General features: G+C 43.0%; 1 protein-coding gene across 3 annotated transcripts in view; it reads left to right on the top strand.

The window, feature by feature from the left end:
• Positions 1 to 18,203, top strand: part of KDM1B (lysine demethylase 1B) — a 58,855-nt gene that overhangs the window by 12,477 nt on the left and 28,175 nt on the right. For all 3 annotated transcript variants that reach the window (XM_081827620.1, XM_081827619.1, XM_081827617.1), the window contains exons 6-7: positions 808 to 924; positions 14,572 to 14,610. In XM_081827620.1, coding sequence (XP_081683746.1) covers positions 808 to 924; positions 14,572 to 14,610 — 156 coding nt within the window. The remainder of the gene's footprint in view (positions 1 to 807; positions 925 to 14,571; positions 14,611 to 18,203) is intronic.

Here is an 18,203-nt window from a genome sequence, read left to right as displayed (position 1 = left end):
ATGCTAATATAGGATATAAGCATATGATGGGTATTACTCAGCCTTAAAAAGGAAGGGAATTCTGACCGTGCTACCACATAGATGAACCTTGAGGGCATGCTAAGTGAAATAAGTCACAGAAAAGACAAATACTGTGATTCCATTTGTATGAGCTACCGAGAGTATTCGAATTCACAGAGACAGAAAGTAGGATGGTGGGTGCCAGGAGCTGGAGAGAGAATGCCCCGGGGGCCGTCTCATGGGCACAGAATGTTAGTTCTGTAAGATGAAAAAGCTGTAGAGATTGGTTGCGTCATGGTGTGAGTATACTTAACACTATGGAACTGGCCATTTAAAAAAATTTTTAAGCAATTAAAAATTTTAAAATATTGTTTTAAGATTTGTTTTAAAAAAGAAGAAAAACCTCAGTGAAACCTCGCTGCCCAGATTAACTTTATGGCTCCTGCCCGAGTTCTGTGTTGGTAGAGTCTTACAGCTCCCCAGGCCGATCAGGCCCAAGCTCTTTAGCAGAGCCTTCAAGGGCACCTGGGAGGCCACCTGGGTGTCTCCGTCGTTAGGCATCTGCCCCGCATCGGGCTCCCTGCTCCGCGGGAAGCCTGCTTCTCCCTCTCCCACTCCCCCTGCTTGTGCTCCCTCTCTCACTGTGTCTCTCTCTGTCAAATAAATAAATAAAATCTTTAAAAAAAAAAAAAAAAGAAAAGGTTGGTCAGATCTTACGGAAAGAATGGCAGAGTGAGTGGTGGAGGATAGACATGCTAGCTCAAGATTAGCCAACTCACTGACCTTGACATCTTGCTTTCCATCTAGGTTCAGTGTACAAAACCCGAGTGTAGAAAATGGAGACAGCTTACCAAGGAAATCCATCTTACTCCACAGATAGCAAGGACCTACCGATGTGGTATGAAATTGAATACTACTATTAAGGTATGAGCTCTGTTGGTTTTCCTTTTGACTTAATGGGTAGGTTGATTTAGTTGTAACTAAAGAGTGATGGTGTATATTTTTCATTTATTGTATTGATCATTTTGTCGGGATTACGGGCCCCCAACTGTGATAGCTTAACTGATTGAAGACTTTATTTTTTTCTCATGATAAGCAGTTTGGAAATAGCCTGTCCAGGGCTGGCGTGGCTGCCCAGGGAAGTCTCCGTGTCAGTTTCGAGTCCCACCAGAAGATGGTTGCTGTACCATCAGCCATTGTGTCCAAATTCTAAGCAGAAAAGATGAGAAAGGCAAAGGGCAAGAGAGGTGTGCCAGCTGAGCTGCTCCATCTTTTATTGGTAAAATAGTAGCTTTCCAGAAAGTTCCAACAGTAGATTTCTCTTTACAGCTCATTGCCAGAACAGGATCATGCAACTACTGTGAACAACAGTAGAGAGATAAAGGAAGGAAGTGTAACTGAGCATGTTGCAATATCAGTCAAAACCAGGATCCTTTTAGTAAGGAAGAAGGGATGAATGGATATGTTTGGGCAATTAGGAATCTGACATGGTTGATATACTGTGCCTTTTTTTTTTTTTTAATATGTGGCAATTACTTAGTATTTAAAATGTCTAACTTTTTTTTTTATATTAGTTTCAGGTGTATAATCTAGTGTTTCAGTAATTCTGTACTCAGTGCTCATCATGATAAGTGCCCTCCTTAATCCCCATCACCTATTTCCCCATCCCCCACCCACCTCCCCTCTGGCAACCATCAGTTTGTTCTGTATATTTAAGAGTCTGCTTCTTGGTATGTTTCTGTCTCTCTCTTTTCTTTTCCTTTGCTTGTTTGTTTTGTTTCTTAAACTTCACATACGAGTGAAATATATGGTGTTTGTCTTTCTCTTACTGACTTATTTCACTTAGCATTATACTCTAGATCCATCCATGTTGTTACAAAAAGGCAAGATTTCATTCCTTTTTTATGGCTGAATAATATTGCATTGTGTATATATACCACATCTTCTTTATCCAGTCATCTGTTGATGGACACTTGGGCTTCTTCTGTAATTTGGCAATTGTAGATAATGCTGCAATAAACAAACGGGTGTACATATCCCTTTGAATTAGTGTTTTTGTATTTTTTGGGTAAATACCCACTAGTGCAATTATTGGATCATAGGGTAGTTCTGTTTTTAACTTTTTGAGGACCCTCCATACTGTTCTCCACACCAGCTGCACCAGTTTGCATTCCCACCAACAGTGCAAGAGGGTTCTTTTTTCTCCACATCCTCACCAACACTTGTTTCTTGTGTTGTTGATTTTAGCCATCCTGACAGGTGTGAGGTGATATTGTGGTTTTGATTTGCACTTCCCTGATGAGTGATGTTGAGCATCTTTTCATGTGTATGTTGGCCATCTGTATGTCTTTTTGCAGAGATGTCTGTTCACGTCTTCTGCCCATTTTTGGTTGGGTTATTTGTTTTTTTCGGTGTTGAGTTGTATTGGTTCTTTATATATTTTGGATACTAACCCTTTATCAGCTAAGTCATTTGCAAATACCGTCTCCCATTTAGTAGGTTACTTCTTAGTTTTGTTGACGGTTTCATTTACTGTGCAGAAGCTTTTTATTTTGATGTAGTCCCAATAGTTTATTTTTGCTTTTGTTTCCCTTGCCTCAGGAGACCTATCTAGAAAAATGTTGCTATGGCCAATGTCAAAGAAGTTACTGCCTGTGTTCTCTTCAAGGATTTTTATGGTTTTAGGCCTCACGTTTAGGCCTTTAATGCATTTTGAGTTTATTTTTGTGTATGGTGTAAGAAAGTGGCCTAGTTTCAGTCTTCTTCATGTAGCTGTTCACCTTTTCCAACATCATTTGTTGAAGAGACTGTCTTTTTCCCATTGGATATTCTTAGCATAGATTTTTGCATTTATGTTCATCAGAGGTATTGGCCTGTAGTTCTCTTTTTTGTGGTCTTTATCTGATCTTGGTATCAGGGTAATAATGCTGGCCTCACAGAATAAATCTGGGAGTTTTCCTTCCTTTTCTAATTTTTGGAATAGTTTGAGAAGAATAGGTATTGACTCTTCTTTAAACGTTTGGTAGAATTCAGCTGTGAAGCCATCTGGTTCTGGATTTTTGTTGGGAGTTTTTTGTTGTTGTTACTGATTCAATTTCTTTGTTGGAAATTGGTCTGTTCAAATTTTGTGTTTCTTCCTGCTTCAGTTTTGGTAGGTTATATGTTCTACGAATTTATCCATTTCTTCTAGGTTGTCCCATTTGTTGGCATATTGTTTTTTATAATAAACTGTTGCAATTGTTTATATTTCTGTGGTGGTGGTTTTTATTTCTCCTCTCTCATTTGTGACTTTGAGTCCTTTCTCTTTTGTTCTCGATCAGTCTGCCTAGACATTTATCAGTTTTATTGTTTGTTTTTTTTCCCGAAGAACCAGCTCCTGGTTTCATTCATCTGTTCTATTGTTTTTTTTTTTTTTTTTAGTTTATATAGCACTTATTTCTGCTTTAATCCTTATTTTTTCCTTCCTTCTGCTGGTGTTAGGCTTCATTTGTTCTTTTTCTAGCTCCTTTAGGTGTAAGATTAGGTTGTTTGAGATTTTTCTTGCTTCTTGAGGTAGGCCTCTATTGGCTATATACTTCCCTTTTAGGACTGCTTTTGCTGTGTCCCAAAGGTTTGAATCATCGTGTTTCACTTTCATTTATTTCCATGTACTTTTAAAATTTCTTCTTGTATTTCCTGGTTGACCCATTCATTGTTTAATAGCATGTTATTTAATCTCCATGTATTTGTGCCCTTTCCAGATTTTTTCTTGTGGTTGACTTCTAGTTTCATAGCATTGCGGTCAGAAAAGATGCATGGTGGGCGCCTGGGTGGCTCAGTCGTTAAGTGTCTGCCTTCGGCTCAGGTCATGATCCCAGGGTTCTGGGATCGAGTCCCACATCGGGCTCCCTGCTCAGCAGGAAGCCTGCTTCTCCCTCTCCCACTCCCCCTGCTTGTGTTCCTGCTCTCGCTATCTCTCTCTCTGTCAAATAAAAAAAAAAAAAGGAAAGATGCATGGTGTGACTTTGATCTTTTTAAATTTGTTAAGGCTTGGTGGTGGTGTTTTTTTTTTTTTAAGATTTTATTTATTCATTTGAGACACACAGATAGAGCATGAGCAGGGAGAGAAGCAGAGGGAGAGGGAGAAGCAGGCTCCCCACTGAGTCAGGAGCCTGGTGCGGGGCTTGGTCCCAGGACCCTGGGATCATGACCTGAGCCGAAGGCAGATGCTTAACCCAGGTGCCCCTGTTGAGGCTTGTTTTGTGGTCTAATATGTGATCTGTTCTGGAGAATGTTCCATGTACACTTGAAAAGAATGTGTATCTGCTGCTTTAGGATGAAATGTTCTGAATATATCTCTTAAGGATTTAAGAGATAGTGTTGTCATACTGTACCTGTGTAACACTCAAAGCCATTGTTCTCTTGTTGACTTTCTTTTTAGATAATCTGTCCATTGATGTAAGTCAGGTGTTAAAGTCCCCTACTATTTTTGAATTATCGATTAGTTCCTTTATGTTTGTTATTAATTGTTTTTTGCATTTGGGTGTTCCTATGTTGGGTGCATAAATATTTTTTTAAAAGATTTATTTTAGAGAGAAAGAGTGAGCAGGGGGAGGGGCAGAAGGAAAGGGAGAGGCAGAGAATCTCAAGCAATCTGAGCGAGGAGCCCAACATGGGGCTTGACCCCATGACCCTGAGACCATGATCCAAGCCAAAACCAAGAGTCCGACACTTAACCGACTGAGCCACCAAGGCCCCTGGGTAAATAAATATTTATAATTGTTAGGTTTTCTTGTTGGGTTGTCCCCTTTATTATAGTGTCCTTCTTTGTCTCTTATTACAGGTTTTCTTTTAAAGTCTGTTTTGTCCAATAGAAGTATTGCTACTCCAGCTTTCTTTTAACATCCATTTGCATGATAAATGTTTCTCCATTCCTCACTTTCAATCTGCAGGTGCTTTTAAGTCTAAAATGAGTCTCTTGTAGGCAGCATACATGGGTCTTGTTTTTTAATCCATTCTGCCATGCTGTGTCTTTTGAGTGGAGCATTTAGTTCACGTACATTCAGTGTCATTATTGATAGATAAGTATTTATTGCCATTTCATTACTTATTTTGTCATTTGCTTTTGAAGATTTCCTCTGATCCTTGTCTTTTTCCCTTTCACGGTTTGCTGGTTTTCTTTAGAGATATATTTGGATTTCTTTCTCTTCATTCTTTGCATATTTGTTGGTGGTTTTTGATTTGTGGTTACCATTAGGTTTATATATAACCTCTTCATCATGTAGCAGTCTGTGTTAAGTTGATGGTCATTTAGGTTTGAACCCATTCTTTTCTCCTGTCTTCCCCACGTTTTAGGTATAGGGTGTCATATTTTACATCCTTTTATTTTGTGTGTTCCTTGACTAATTTTTTATAGAAGTACTCATTTTTACTGCTTCTGTGTTTCCTACCCTCATACGATCATTTTTGGTCTTTCCACTCAAAAAGTCCCCTATAATATTTTTTTTTTTTTTAAGATTTTTATTTATTTATTTGTCAGAGAGAGAGACAGAGCACAAGCAGGGGGAGCAGCAGAGGGAGAGGGAGAAGCAGGCTCCTCACTGAGCAAGGAGCCCAATGTGGGACTCGATCCCAGCACCCTGGGGTCATGACCTGAGCCGAAGGCCGACGCTTAACGACTGAGCCACCCAGGCATCCCAGAAAAGTCCCCTATAATATTACTTGCAAGGCTGGTTTAGTGGCCATGAATTCCTGTAGGTTTCCTTATCTTTTCTTTATCTCTCCTCCTATTCCGAATGATAGCCTTGTTGGAAAGAGTATTCTTGGCTGCAGGTGTTTCCCATTTGGCATTTTGAATATATCATGCCACTGTTTTCTGGCTTGGAAAGTTTCTGCTGAAAAATCTGCAGATAGCCTTATGGGGTTTCCTTTCTCTATGTAACTGTCTTCATTTATATTACTGCTCTTAATATTTTTTCCTTATCGCTATATTTTACCATTTTAATTACAGTATGTCTTGGTGTGGATTGGCTTTTGTTGATTTTATTGGGGGTTCTCTGTGCCTCCTGGATCTGGATATCTCATCCCTTCCCCAGATTAGGGAACTTTTCAGCCGTTCTTTTTTTTTTTTTTAAATAAGATTTTATTTATTTACTTATTTAAGAGAGAGAGAGAGAGAGTGAGTGCATGTGCTGGCTGGGGGAGGGAGAGGGACAAGCAGACTCCACACTGAGTGCAGAGCCCGACTCAGGGCTCGATCCCATGATCCTAAGACAATGACCTGAGCCAAAACCTAGAGGAGGATTCGTAACTGACTGAACCACCCAGGTGCCCCTCAGCTGTTATTTCTTCAAGTAAATTCTCTGCTCCCTTTTCTCTCTCTCTTCCTCTTCCGGGACTCCTATAATGCGAATGTTATTACATTTGATGAAGTCACTGAGTTCTCTAAATCTGTTCTCATTTTGCATCATTCTTTTCTCTCTTTTGTTCAACTTGATTACTTTCCATTACTCTGTCTTCTGTGTCACTAATTCTTTCCTCTGCTGCTTTCATCCTGCTGTTCATTCCAAGAGTGTGCTTTTCTTTTTTTTTTTTAAAGATTTTATTTATTTATTTGAGAGAGAGAGAGTGAGAGACAGAGAGCACGAGAGGGGGGAGGGTCCGAGGGAGAAGCAGACTCCCCGCTGAGCAGGGAGCCCGATGCGGAACTCGATCCCGGGACTCCAGGATCATGACCTGAGCCGAAGGCAGTCGCTTAACCAACTGAGCCACCCAGGCGCCCCAAGAGTGTGCTTTTCATTTCACTCTGCTATGTTATTCCTTTTCTCTGTGTCAAGGGTCTCGGTGTTGTCCTCTACTCTTTTCTCAAGTTCAGTGAATATTGTGATCATTGCTTTAAATTCTCCATCAGGCATGTTACTTATATCTGTTTCCCTTAGGACTCTGGCTGTGGCATTGTCCTTTTCTTTAATTTGGGGCACATTCCTCTCTCTTCCTATCTTGTCCAAGTCTCTATGCCTGTTTCTTTGTGTTAGGAAAACCAGCTACATCTATTCTTGAGGGTAATGGCCTTATGAAGAAGAGGTCCTGTAGTGTCTTGCTGTGTAGTGTACCCTGTTCCCCAGCCTGACGCTTCTGGGACTCTCTCCAGTGTGTGCTGGGAGCGCTCTGATGTTGTGTCCTGGACACTTTATCCTTCAGGCCAGTCATCTGCAGAGGCCCTCTTTGCTTTTGTGGGCAGTGTTTGGTTCCTGGCCTGATGTGGTGCATTTTAACTAGAGTGTTGTGGCTTGCTTGTGAAATGGGACCCGTCATCATTGCCACCAGAACTGAGGCCTTGAAAACCTCCAAGGTGGGGAGATGCGGTGTGGGCAGGGGTTTTCACTGGCCTTTGGCAGTAACAGGCCTGCCATGCTGGGATTTAGGCAAACGTGACTGGCAAGGTTGGTTCCCCTGGAACACAGGGCTGGGGAGAGGCTTGACGTAAGCAAGTTAGGTAGCAAATGTGGACACTGGACTGGTTCCTGTGGGTGGCTCTGTGTTAATGCTGAGGGCGGGCAAGAGAAATGGCTCCTGCCAGTTCCTTTGTTACCAGAGGCACCTCTCCATGATTGCTGTTTCTCTGGGACATGCTCTGAGATGAACAGCTAACCTCCCCACCTTGTGCCCCAGGTGCTCTTCAGATCAGTTTTTTCCATGCTGTATGTCTGAGGGCTGTTCACCTTGCCTTCTCTCCAAGAGTAACCCCGATCGCCTCTGGGCTGTATCCCAGCCAACTCCATTGATCTTTAGAACTCCAGGCTTTAAGTCCTGCTGGTTGCAAGAACTCACAAAATTCCGTCCCTCTTACTTTCCAAGCCAGTTGCTATGGGGATTCGTTTTCCCTGTGCACTCCCCCCTGTGCTAGTCTTCTCTTGCCTGTCTCTGCAACCACAGCTCCCTCCTTCCTACAGCAGCCAGGATCCATTTCTCTTCCAAGCCACATCTCTGCACTTCTACGTTCTCCATTGTGGCCTTTCTCTCCCTTTAGTTGTGGAGTTTGTTCTCCCAGTCTTCAGATCAATTTCTGGGGCATTTAGGATGATTTGATCATTGTCTAGTTATTTGTGAGACAGGGCAAGCCTAGGGTCCTCCTCCTCTCCTGCCATCTTCCCCCTCTGAAAATAAAGTTTTATTGGAATACATCCATGCTCATTCGTTACATATCGTCTATGGTTGCTTTCATGCTACAGTGGTAAGGGGTTTGTGATGTAGACCATGCGATACACAGGATTTAAAATATTTACTGTCTGGCCCTTTACAGAAAATGTTTCCCAACCTCTGTTCTGATCCATGAGTATGGTATATCTCTCCATCTTTTCTTTAATTTCTCTCCAGAGTTTTTTCCTAGTTTTCACTGAGGGTGTCTTTTATTAAATTTATTTTTAGATATTTTGCCTTTTTCTGTAATTATAAGTGGAATTTATTTTTAACTTTGTTTTCAAGTTGTTTATTACAATTATATAGAAATACAATTTACTTGTATATCTACCCAGAGACTTTCTTGAATTCTTATTAAATTTTGAAGAACTTTTTGTGGATTCCTTTGGGTTTTCTACAGTCATAGCAACTGTGAATAAAGACTCTTGTGCTTTTTTTAAAAACTAAATTTTTTAGCTCTTCTTCTTGCCTTATTACTTTGGTCAGGATCATCAGTACAGAGTTGAGTAGAAGTTGGAGAACAGCTGTCTCTTCTTGGTCCTGACTTAGGAGGAATGTGTTCAGTATTTTATCATTATGTCCATTGCTAGCTGTAGCTTTTCACAGACGTCTTTGATCAGACTGAGGAAGTTCCTCCCTCTCCCTAGTTTGCTGAGAATGTTTTATTATGAGTGGATGTTGGATTTTGTCAGAAACTTTCTCTGCGTCTTTTGTGGTGATCATGTGGGTTTTTCTCCTTTAATCTATTAATGTGACTTGTGCGGATTCTAGCATGTTGAAACAACCTTGCGTTCCTGGGTGGGGGGGAGAATCCCACTCGTTCTTAATACATTATCCTTTAATGTATTGTTGGATTCCGTTTGCTCATATTTTGTTGTGGAATTCTGCACCTGTGTTCATGATGAATACGATCTGTCATTTTCTTTTCTTGTAATATCCTTGTCAGGTTCTGGTATCCAAGTTATGCTGCCTCCATAAGACAGAATGAGAAGCATATCCTCCTCCTCTGTTTTGTTAAAGAGTCTGTTTAAGGTTGATAATGATTTCTTTTTTACTGTTTGGTATAATTCAGTAGTGAAGACATTGGGCTAGTTTTCTTTGTGAGAAGTTTTGAAATGACAAATTCACTGTCAGTATCACAGATACATGGCTAGTCACGTGGTTTATTCTACCAGTTTTAGATTAGTTGTGTTTTGTGGGTTTAAAAAAAAATTTTTTTTTTAAATTGTCAGAGCATGAGCTCAAGCAGGGGGAGAAGCAGGCTTCCTGCTGAGCAGGGAGCCCCAAGTGGGACTAGATCCCAGGACCCCAGGATCATGACCTGAGCCAAAGGTGGAAGCTTAACCGACTGAGTCACCTGGGCATCCCCAAATTTTTTTAATTAAAAAAAAAATTTTTTTTTGTTCCAGAGAGAGGGCGTGTGCGTGCATGTGTGCGAGCAAGTGGTGGGGGAGGGGCAGAGAAAGGGAGAGAGAGAATCTTAAGCAGTAAAAAGCCCGACTTGGGGCTAGATGTCACCACTCTGAGATCATGACCTGAGCTGAAATCAAGAGTAGGACACCTAATCGACTAAGCCACCTGGGTGCCCCTAATTATTTTTAAGTAATCTGTCCAGTGCAAGGCTCAAACTCACACCCGAGATCAAGGGTCACACGTTCCACTGACTCAGCCAGCCAGGCACACCTAGACAGTTGTGTTTTTGAAGAAATTTATGTCATCTACATTGTCATATTTGTTAGAGTTGTTTGCACTGTTCCCTTATTCTTCTCTAGTGGGATCTGTGGTGGTATCCCTGTTTCATTTTTGATGTTGGCAGTTTGGGAGTGAAGGGTGGAAAGCACAGATCTAAGCCTGGGGACCGGGGTCCTGGAATTAGCAAGTCTCGTGCTGAAGCCTTTCAGTTCAGCACTTAAATTGGTGCACGGGCTGGACCTTTGGAGCAGAAGCCCTGTTTGCGGGACAGAAGAGAAAAACAAGGGAGGGGGCTGATGTTGGGGGGCTTGGTAATAACAGGCTGAGTGGATCCAGGGACGGGAATCGGGGTTGGAGTAGTGAAGGCTAGTGAAGGCGAGCCGATCAGTATCCGAGTTGCACTAAGCTTAACTTGAACCTGTGCCTCAGATGATTTCTCAAGTGGATTTCATTATAATATTTAAAGGAGAGCTCAGCCAGGGAGCAGTGGAAAATAGCAGACTATTTTAATAGAAATTCGCCTTGGGGCCATTTTCACTCAACCTGTTTTTGTGACGATTCCAAACAATTGTTCTAAAGGATTAAACAAACATCTAATAATGTTATGTTACTAAATACTAGGTGTGTTTTACATGCAAAGTTTATATGAAAGTAATTTGTCCTGTCTGTGGTTTAACTGGGTTTGGAGTTCTCTGTCATCCCTCTTCTCTTTCGTGTGTGATAACAAAGTGCAATGTCGACGTTGTTTCTACTCATTCTTCAGATCATCTATGTCCCTTTTCCTGTTTACTTGATTTTTCTTCCAGTGGTCTGTGTCTTTTTCACTTTCTTCAACTTGAGCTGCTTTGGAAAAGCCCAAGGTTTTCTGTAGAATGAGCTTGTTTTTGTAGAAAAATGACATGTGCTCATCTTTGAAACATTGAAGCAATACAGAAAAGAACAAAGATGATAGCAAAAAACCAAACTCTTGCGGTCACCGTCATGAAATAACCATTGTCTGATGAGGTTCATTCGAGAATGTTCCCACCTGTGTGCAAGGAGAAGGCCTGGCCGACAGATCACTTCGGAGTGAAAAATAACACCACACGTGCTGGTTTCTATGGTTGCATTTCATAAGACCAAACTTAACATAAGAAAAAGAAGCCAAAGTGAAGTAAGAACTTGCTGAACATGGAATAATTATTTCTTCATCACAAAGAATAGTAGTTTCTAAAATCTCCCTGAGGGGCGCCTAGGTGGCTCAGTTTGTTGAGCATCTGCCTTCAGCTCAGGTCATGATCCCAGGGTCCTGGGATCGAGCCCCGCATCGGGCTCCCTGCTCAGCGGGGAGTCTGCTTCTCCCTCTCCCTCTTTGTTCTCAAATAAATAAATAAAATCTCTAAAAAAATAAAATAAAATCTCCCTGAAAGATTAAGAAGATACGTGATGAGAATGTTAGGAGGTTGGAATCGCCCTAACTTCTTTTTTAAGTTGCATGTTTCAATCTTAGATGCTCATTGACACGTGACCGTGAAAGAGGAAAAAGTAAATTACATCACACACTACAGACCACCACGCCTTTTCCTCACTCCCAATTCCTGTTCGTGTTTTGGGTCATTTATTTTCAGTCACCGTAATCTCTCCGTTGTTTACTCTTCTGTGTTTACGTGGCTTTACCGTACCCCTCAATTTCTGTACCACAGTTCCTTCTACCCCCACTTCTTTATTGTGATTCCTCACATGGTTGAATGTATTTTAACAGCAAATACTTTTTCCCAGTAGGGGCTCTGGGGTGTCAGATCCCTTAACGTTTTTGAAAATATAATTGTCTTTCTCTCCTCCTGCCTCCCACCATCTTAAAGTTGAAGGTTTTGAGGTCTTAAATTCCAGCTTCTGACTATGGTATCACATTTTCTCATCTCCTTCTCCCCTCCAGAGAGCCCCCTTTGAGACCTACTGCTGCAGTCTCAATTGATTGCCATCCATAACCTGAACTTTTGAAATATTTATTTAAATGGTGTTTATTGACCCAGAGTCACTTTGGTCTTCAGCTGGGTATTCTGTCAAGGACAGAGTCTGGAAAGGTTTATTTGTAAACCAACATTAAACAGAACGGTAGTGAGCTACACTTGCTCTTTTGGAGTTCGCTTTTGTTGGTTAATGTATCTTTTTGGGGGGGGGGTGCGGTGAGGGGCAGAGGGAGCCAGAGACAGGGAGGGAGAGAATCTCCAGCAGGCTCCACGTCCAGCGTGGAGCCCCATTAGGGCTCGATCCCACAACCCTGATATCCCCACCTGAGCCGAAATCAAGAGTTGGACACTTAATCAACTGGCCACCCAGGTGCCCCTGTCGGTTTATATAAAGATGCTTCCATATCAGTACATAAAGATCTCTTTTTTCTTAAGGAGTACTTAGTCCACTGAATTGGTGTATCCTGATGAATTTAGCCTGACTAAAGGGTATTTAGGTGACTTAAATGTTTACTGCTAGTGACAGTACTTCAGTGAATAGCTGTGTATCTATGACATTTTCAGTCTGCTTGTAGGATCAGTTCCAAGAAATGAAATTTCTGTGTCGAAGTATATATGGTCATTTTCCTCCTCCTCCCTTTTTTTTTTTTTTTTTAAGTAGGCTCCCTGCCCAATGTGGAGCTTGAACTCCCAGCCCTGAGATTAAGAGTTGTGTGCTCTATTGACCGATACAGCCGGGCACCCCAATATGGTCATTTTAATATGAACTAATACATAGACACAAAAGAGGGTTTCTAATGATGCATAAGGAATAAAGACTTAAAACAAGCCCTCAGGTACCCAGCACCCAGTTTTAGAAGCAGAGCATTACCAAGGCCTCTGTAGCTCCCCGGGGGCCCCTCAGTACTTCTCTTTCCTTCCCTCCCCTGCAGGTATTCTGCAGTGTTCTGAATTTTGCATTTATTATTCTTCTGCTTTTTGTTACAGAGTTCATGCATATTTATGAGACCAAAACAACATGTAAAGTTTTCTATATTTCTGTACTGGTTATAAATTATGTCCTGTTGTTTGTGTTCCTCTGCAACTTGCTCTTTTTACTCAACAGTGAGGTTTTTCACAAGCATCCATGTTGATGCTTAAGCTCTAGTTCATGGATTTTCCCTGCTGTGTAGTATTGCCTTGCATGAATCTACCTACCACAGCATATCTGTTCTCCTGGTCATGGACGTGAGGGTGGTTTCTCGTTTCGGGCTGTAAGATACACGTGAGCATTCTTGCATGCCTCCTGGTGCATGCATGCAAGAGTTTCTCTGGAATATTCCAGATTTGCCGGGCCATATGGTATGCCAGTCTTGAGTTTATTTAGGTAACTTTTTTATTGAAGTATAACATACAAACAGAAAATGCACAAATCAAAATGTGGAGCTCAGTGAAGCTTCTGAGAGTCCCTCTTTAGCCAACTCCCAGTAGAGAAATCGAACTCTTCCCAGCCCCGCAGGAGCCCCCCCTACACCCCCTATCACTCACACACTCCTTCCCTTGCTCCCCTACTCACTCTGCTGGCTTACTGAACTTTATGTAAATGGAATCTACAGTATGTGTTTTTCTGGGCCTGGTTTCTTTATCGCCATTATGTTTGTGAGGTATGTCCATGTGGTGCTGTGTAGTTTGTGGTTGGTTCTTTCTCCTTGCTGTGTAGTGGGCTGTTGTTGTTGTTGTTGTTTTAAAGATTTTTATTTATTTGAGAGAGAGAGAGCGAGAGAGAGTACACGAGTGGGGAGGTGAGGGAGAAGCAGGCTCTCTAGTGAGCAGGGAGCCCGATGCGGGACTCAATCCCAGGACCCAGGATCATCACCTGAGCCGAACGCAGATGCTTAACCGACTGAGCCACCCTGGCGCCCTAGTGGGCTGTTGTTTGAACATAACACTGTTTTACTCTTGGTGGACTTCTGGGCTGTATTTAGCTTTTTTCTATTACAAATAGTGCTCCTTTGAACATTTTTTAAGATTTATTTATTTTGGGGCACCTGGGTGGCTCAGTCGGTTAAGCCTCTGCCTTGGGCTCGGATCATGATCTCAGGGTCCTGGGATCGAGCCCCACATCAGGCTCCCTGCTCAGCGGGGAGTCTGCTTCTCCCTCTCCCTCTGCCCCTCCTCCCTCCTTGCCCCCCCCCAAAATAAATATTTTCTTAAAAGATTTTATTTATCTGAATGAGAGAAAGAGAGTGAGTGGAGGGAGGGGCAGAGGGAGAGAGAATCTCAAGCAGACTCCTCACTGAGCCAGGGGAGCCCTATGGGAGACTTCAGTCTCACGACCCTGAGATTACAACCTGAGCCGAAACCAGGAGTCGGATGCTTAACTGACTGCGCCACCCAGGCGCCCCTGAGCATTTCTGATACATCTGTGGGTGCACATATTTGAGGGTTCCTCTTGAAAATCTAGCAAAGTTTGAATTGCTGGGCATATAGTATGTATGTCTTCAGCGGTGCAAGATAGTGCCAAATTATTGTGCATTTAAATGTGTATTTTGTCAAATTGCCCTCCAAAGTTCTTTCATTCCTTGAGCATTCCACCCGGGACATCTTTATGGGAGTAGCTATCTCCTCCACACCCTCACTCCTACAGTGTTTTATCCCACTTTTTGCTTTTGCCTGTCGAACAGGTGAAGAGCGGTATCCTACTGAAAGCACATGGACACTTACGCCTGTATTTTATAAGTAAATCTAATTAACACTTGGTTTTCTTTTATAGCCCGAGACCTCGGATCATTGTTCCCTTCCAGAGGATCTAGTGAGTATTTGTGCACATCCTAGACTACAGCTCATTGTGCTTTCGATGATAAAAGTACTGTACGTCAGCGACAGTAACAGTTTTATGAGTTTCTCTCTATTTGGTTGCTGATCAGAGGCTTTCAATCTAACCTGTGTATGATAAAAATGTTAGCAGTCGCGGTATTGTGGATGATCCTCCCCTACCTTAAAGAGAAAGAAATATAGTTTTATTGCCCCCTGTTAAAAGGAATTAAAAAGGAAGAAATGGATAGTTTGCCTTACTACAAGGATCAGCCTTGTTATCCTTGTTTCTCATGGGTGACTTTTGTGACCTTATCTCCGTTTGAATCCTTCCGAGAAAAGAACAGGAGGCCCGTAATTTGATGGTCTTGGCCCAAATTCAGCTGCGAGAGAGTGTTCTTGTGTGTTTTGAGCTCAGTGTAACTGCTCGGTCCTGTCTCTGCTCCGTGTGGGGAGGAGAAGCTCATGTCCGGCAGGCCGAGCCTCCTCACGTTTCATTTCTCACATGGAACTTTGCTACCTGAGCTGGCAGACCCCACAGCTGTTGTAGGAAATGATGTTTTGCGTTTCTGAGTTTCTAAAATTGCAAGGTTCTGAGCTGTTCTACATTTCTGTAATACAGGGCTGGTAATTTGCAGTTTTTCTTCATGTCTGAAACTCAGGGACAGTGATTGATTTTTAGGCAAAGGGAGAATTGACACCTATGAAATCTACTTGAAATCCATTCTGTTACATAAAGGGGTGTGTGAGATACACACATTTTTTTTTTTTTTAAATAGTCTCCATGCCCAGTGCAGACCCCAAAGCAGGCTTGAACTCCCAACCCTAAGGTCAAGACCTGAGCCTAAATCAAGAGTCGGATACTTAACTGACTGAGCCACCCAGGCGCCCTCCCCACACACATATTTTTAATAATTAGTTGTACCCTCAAGCATTTCCATAGGAAAGCAATGGCCCAAATAATTTCTGGATTTAGGGTAGACAGAATGGGATTATAGATACAAAGGAAAACATAACTGTAAATACATTTGCAATATCTGATGAGTCTGTCCCCTAACATTCAGACCCTTCTGCACACAGAAGAATCTGAACTTTAGGACAGAGGCCATATTCTTGGGATATAAGAACTTTAAAAAGTGTGGAAGAGTTCCTGGATTTCATCCACCAGTTACTTATTTTTGTGAATGGCTAAGAAAGAGTCTAGAGCAGGTGTATAGCCATATCACCGACTTTACCCTTGTTCTATTCCTGTAGATTCTGGGGTCACTTTTATTTTTTATTTAAAAATCAAAAAAAATTTTTTTAATCTTTTTAAAGATTTATTTATTTTGAGAGAGAGCATGAGCAGGGTGAGGGGCAGAGGGAGAGGCAGATTCCCCGCTGGGCAGGGAGCCTGATGCGGGACTTGAACCCAGGACCCTGGGATCATGACCTGAGCTGAAGGCAGACGCTTCACCGACTGAGCCACCCAGGCGCCCCTAGGGTCACTTTTCAAGCAGGTTCTAAGTTTTGGTGCCTGTATTAGTTTCCTGGGGCTGCTCTAACAAAATATTATAAACTCAGTGTCTTAAAGCAACAGAAGCACGTTGTCTCTTAGTTTCAGAGGCTGTGAGTCTGAAGTGAAGGTGTCCTGAAGGTCTGGGGGAGCGTCAGTCCAGCCTCTTCCAGCCTCTGGTGGTGGCAGCAATCCCTGGCATTCCTCGGCTTGTCCGTGGATCGCTGCAGGCTCGCATGACTCTCTCCCTGTCTGTCTCCCCCGCTTTGTCTCTTCTCCTCTTATAAGGACATTGCTTGCACGGAGCTTAGGGCTCACTGTAGTGAGACTGATTACATTGTAAGGACCACATTTCCAAATAAGGTCACATGCTGAGGTTCTGGGTGGACATGGATTTTAGGGGAACACTATTCAACCCAGTGTAGTGGCTATTTCATTGAAATTGCTGATCAGGGGCGCCTGGGTGGCTCAGTTGGTTGAGCAACTGCCTTCAGCTCAGGTCATGATCCTGGAGTCCCTGGATCGAGTCCCGCATTGGGCTCCCTGCTCAGCGAGGAGCCTGCTTCTCCCTCTAACCCTACCCCCTCTCATGTACTCTCTCTCTCTCTCATTCTCTCTCTCTCAAATAAATAAATAAATCTTTAAAAAAAAAAAAAAAAGAAACTGCTGATCAACTGAGTATATCAAGTACGATTTCTTCCGTGGTATGTGTATTGAAGGTGAGAGTGGGGTTCTTGATGGTGTATCGACAAAATGACAGCCAGGTGTCTTGGGAATGGCGAGTGTGCTGGGAGGACACGCTCAGAACGGCAGGACGGAGTGCGGGTTCATCAGTCGCTGTTGGAGCTGCTCACACTCCCGTGCAGAGGCTGGTTGAAGCACCCTCAAGTGGGCTTCTTGGGGAGGAAGGACTGGGAGCAGGTAGCAGGAGAGCAGGGCCTCTGTTGGGTCCCGGAAGCTGAAGAGCTTGGGTTCATGTTCACATAAGGCATCTCCATTCTGACCTCTATGCAGTCCGTTTGGAGTGTCGGGATCTAATCTCTCAGTTTACTCTCTCCTTGGGGCTACACCAGGAGGGGCTCCATAGAGGCAGCCCTGGTGTGTTGGGGGTGGAACTGAAGCTTCTCTTCTTTTTCGGTACAGCCCAGGGTGGCCCTGGGTAGCCTTGAGAACAGATAGCAGACCGACATGCCTTCAGGGCCTGAGCAGGTAAATGAATGTGTGAAGCAGCTGGGAGTCCTTTATAGCAGGTGTTGGGGCTTGTCGTAAACTGAAAAATGCTTGCCCCACACTTGGACCCTGTGAAAGCCGAGGAGCAAACAAAATACATCTGCAAACTGGATTCGCCCTCTGGACCTCGAGCCCACAAACCCCTGCTCCGTGGCAGGTGGCATCTGCTTGGAGCCCTCAGAACTGACATCAGAGGGTCCTGGAGCTCAGGCTTCTCCTATATCAGATTCTTAGAATTCTTGGAACATGCGTTCAAGATCATGTTTAGAAAAGGCCGTCGAACATAGGCTTGGCGGGCAGTGTTGCTTTAGAAGCCAAGTAAATTTTATTCTTATTGCAATAGTTAGTCATCATGGGGATGCTTTGATCCGATGACTCCATATGTTAAATCAGCTCTGGAATGTGATCACAAATTTTAAGACCAAAAATAGCTTTTTTGTTCATTTCTACATTTAGCATCTTATTTCGATAGTTGTTGCGTACTTCTTCCTCCAGAAGTGTTCAGTAGCTTCTAGCTAAAAGGAGTCCTGCTTGACTGCTTCTCAGGAGGACAGTTTTTTCTGCCCAGTTTCATGACTTGGGTTATCTTTAGACCTCAAGTGAAGGTGGGTGGGGGGGAGTATGGGTAATAAGTGATTACTGAACAGAAAGAAGTTTCTCGTGTCAGGCTGAAGCCTGGACTTGCAGTGTAGGGGATTGCACTGGCTTCTACGTTACCTGTGATCCTGCTGCTAGGATGGAATGCTGTACCAGATGCAGCTGTGGGATTGATCTGGTGTTGGCGGGGGGTTGGCGTTCCAGGGGGAGGGGGAGCGGGTGAACGACATGAAGCCAACCGCCTGTCCTCGGCTGAGCCTGCGTGTCCA

The sequence above is a fragment of the Leptonychotes weddellii genome, chromosome 8, assembly GCF_054177405.1.
Source record: "Leptonychotes weddellii isolate Sample4059 chromosome 8, ASM5417740v2, whole genome shotgun sequence".
In the NCBI taxonomy this organism is placed as follows: domain Eukaryota; kingdom Metazoa; phylum Chordata; class Mammalia; order Carnivora; family Phocidae; genus Leptonychotes; species Leptonychotes weddellii.
This window is presented reverse-complemented; position numbering and strand designations above follow the sequence as displayed.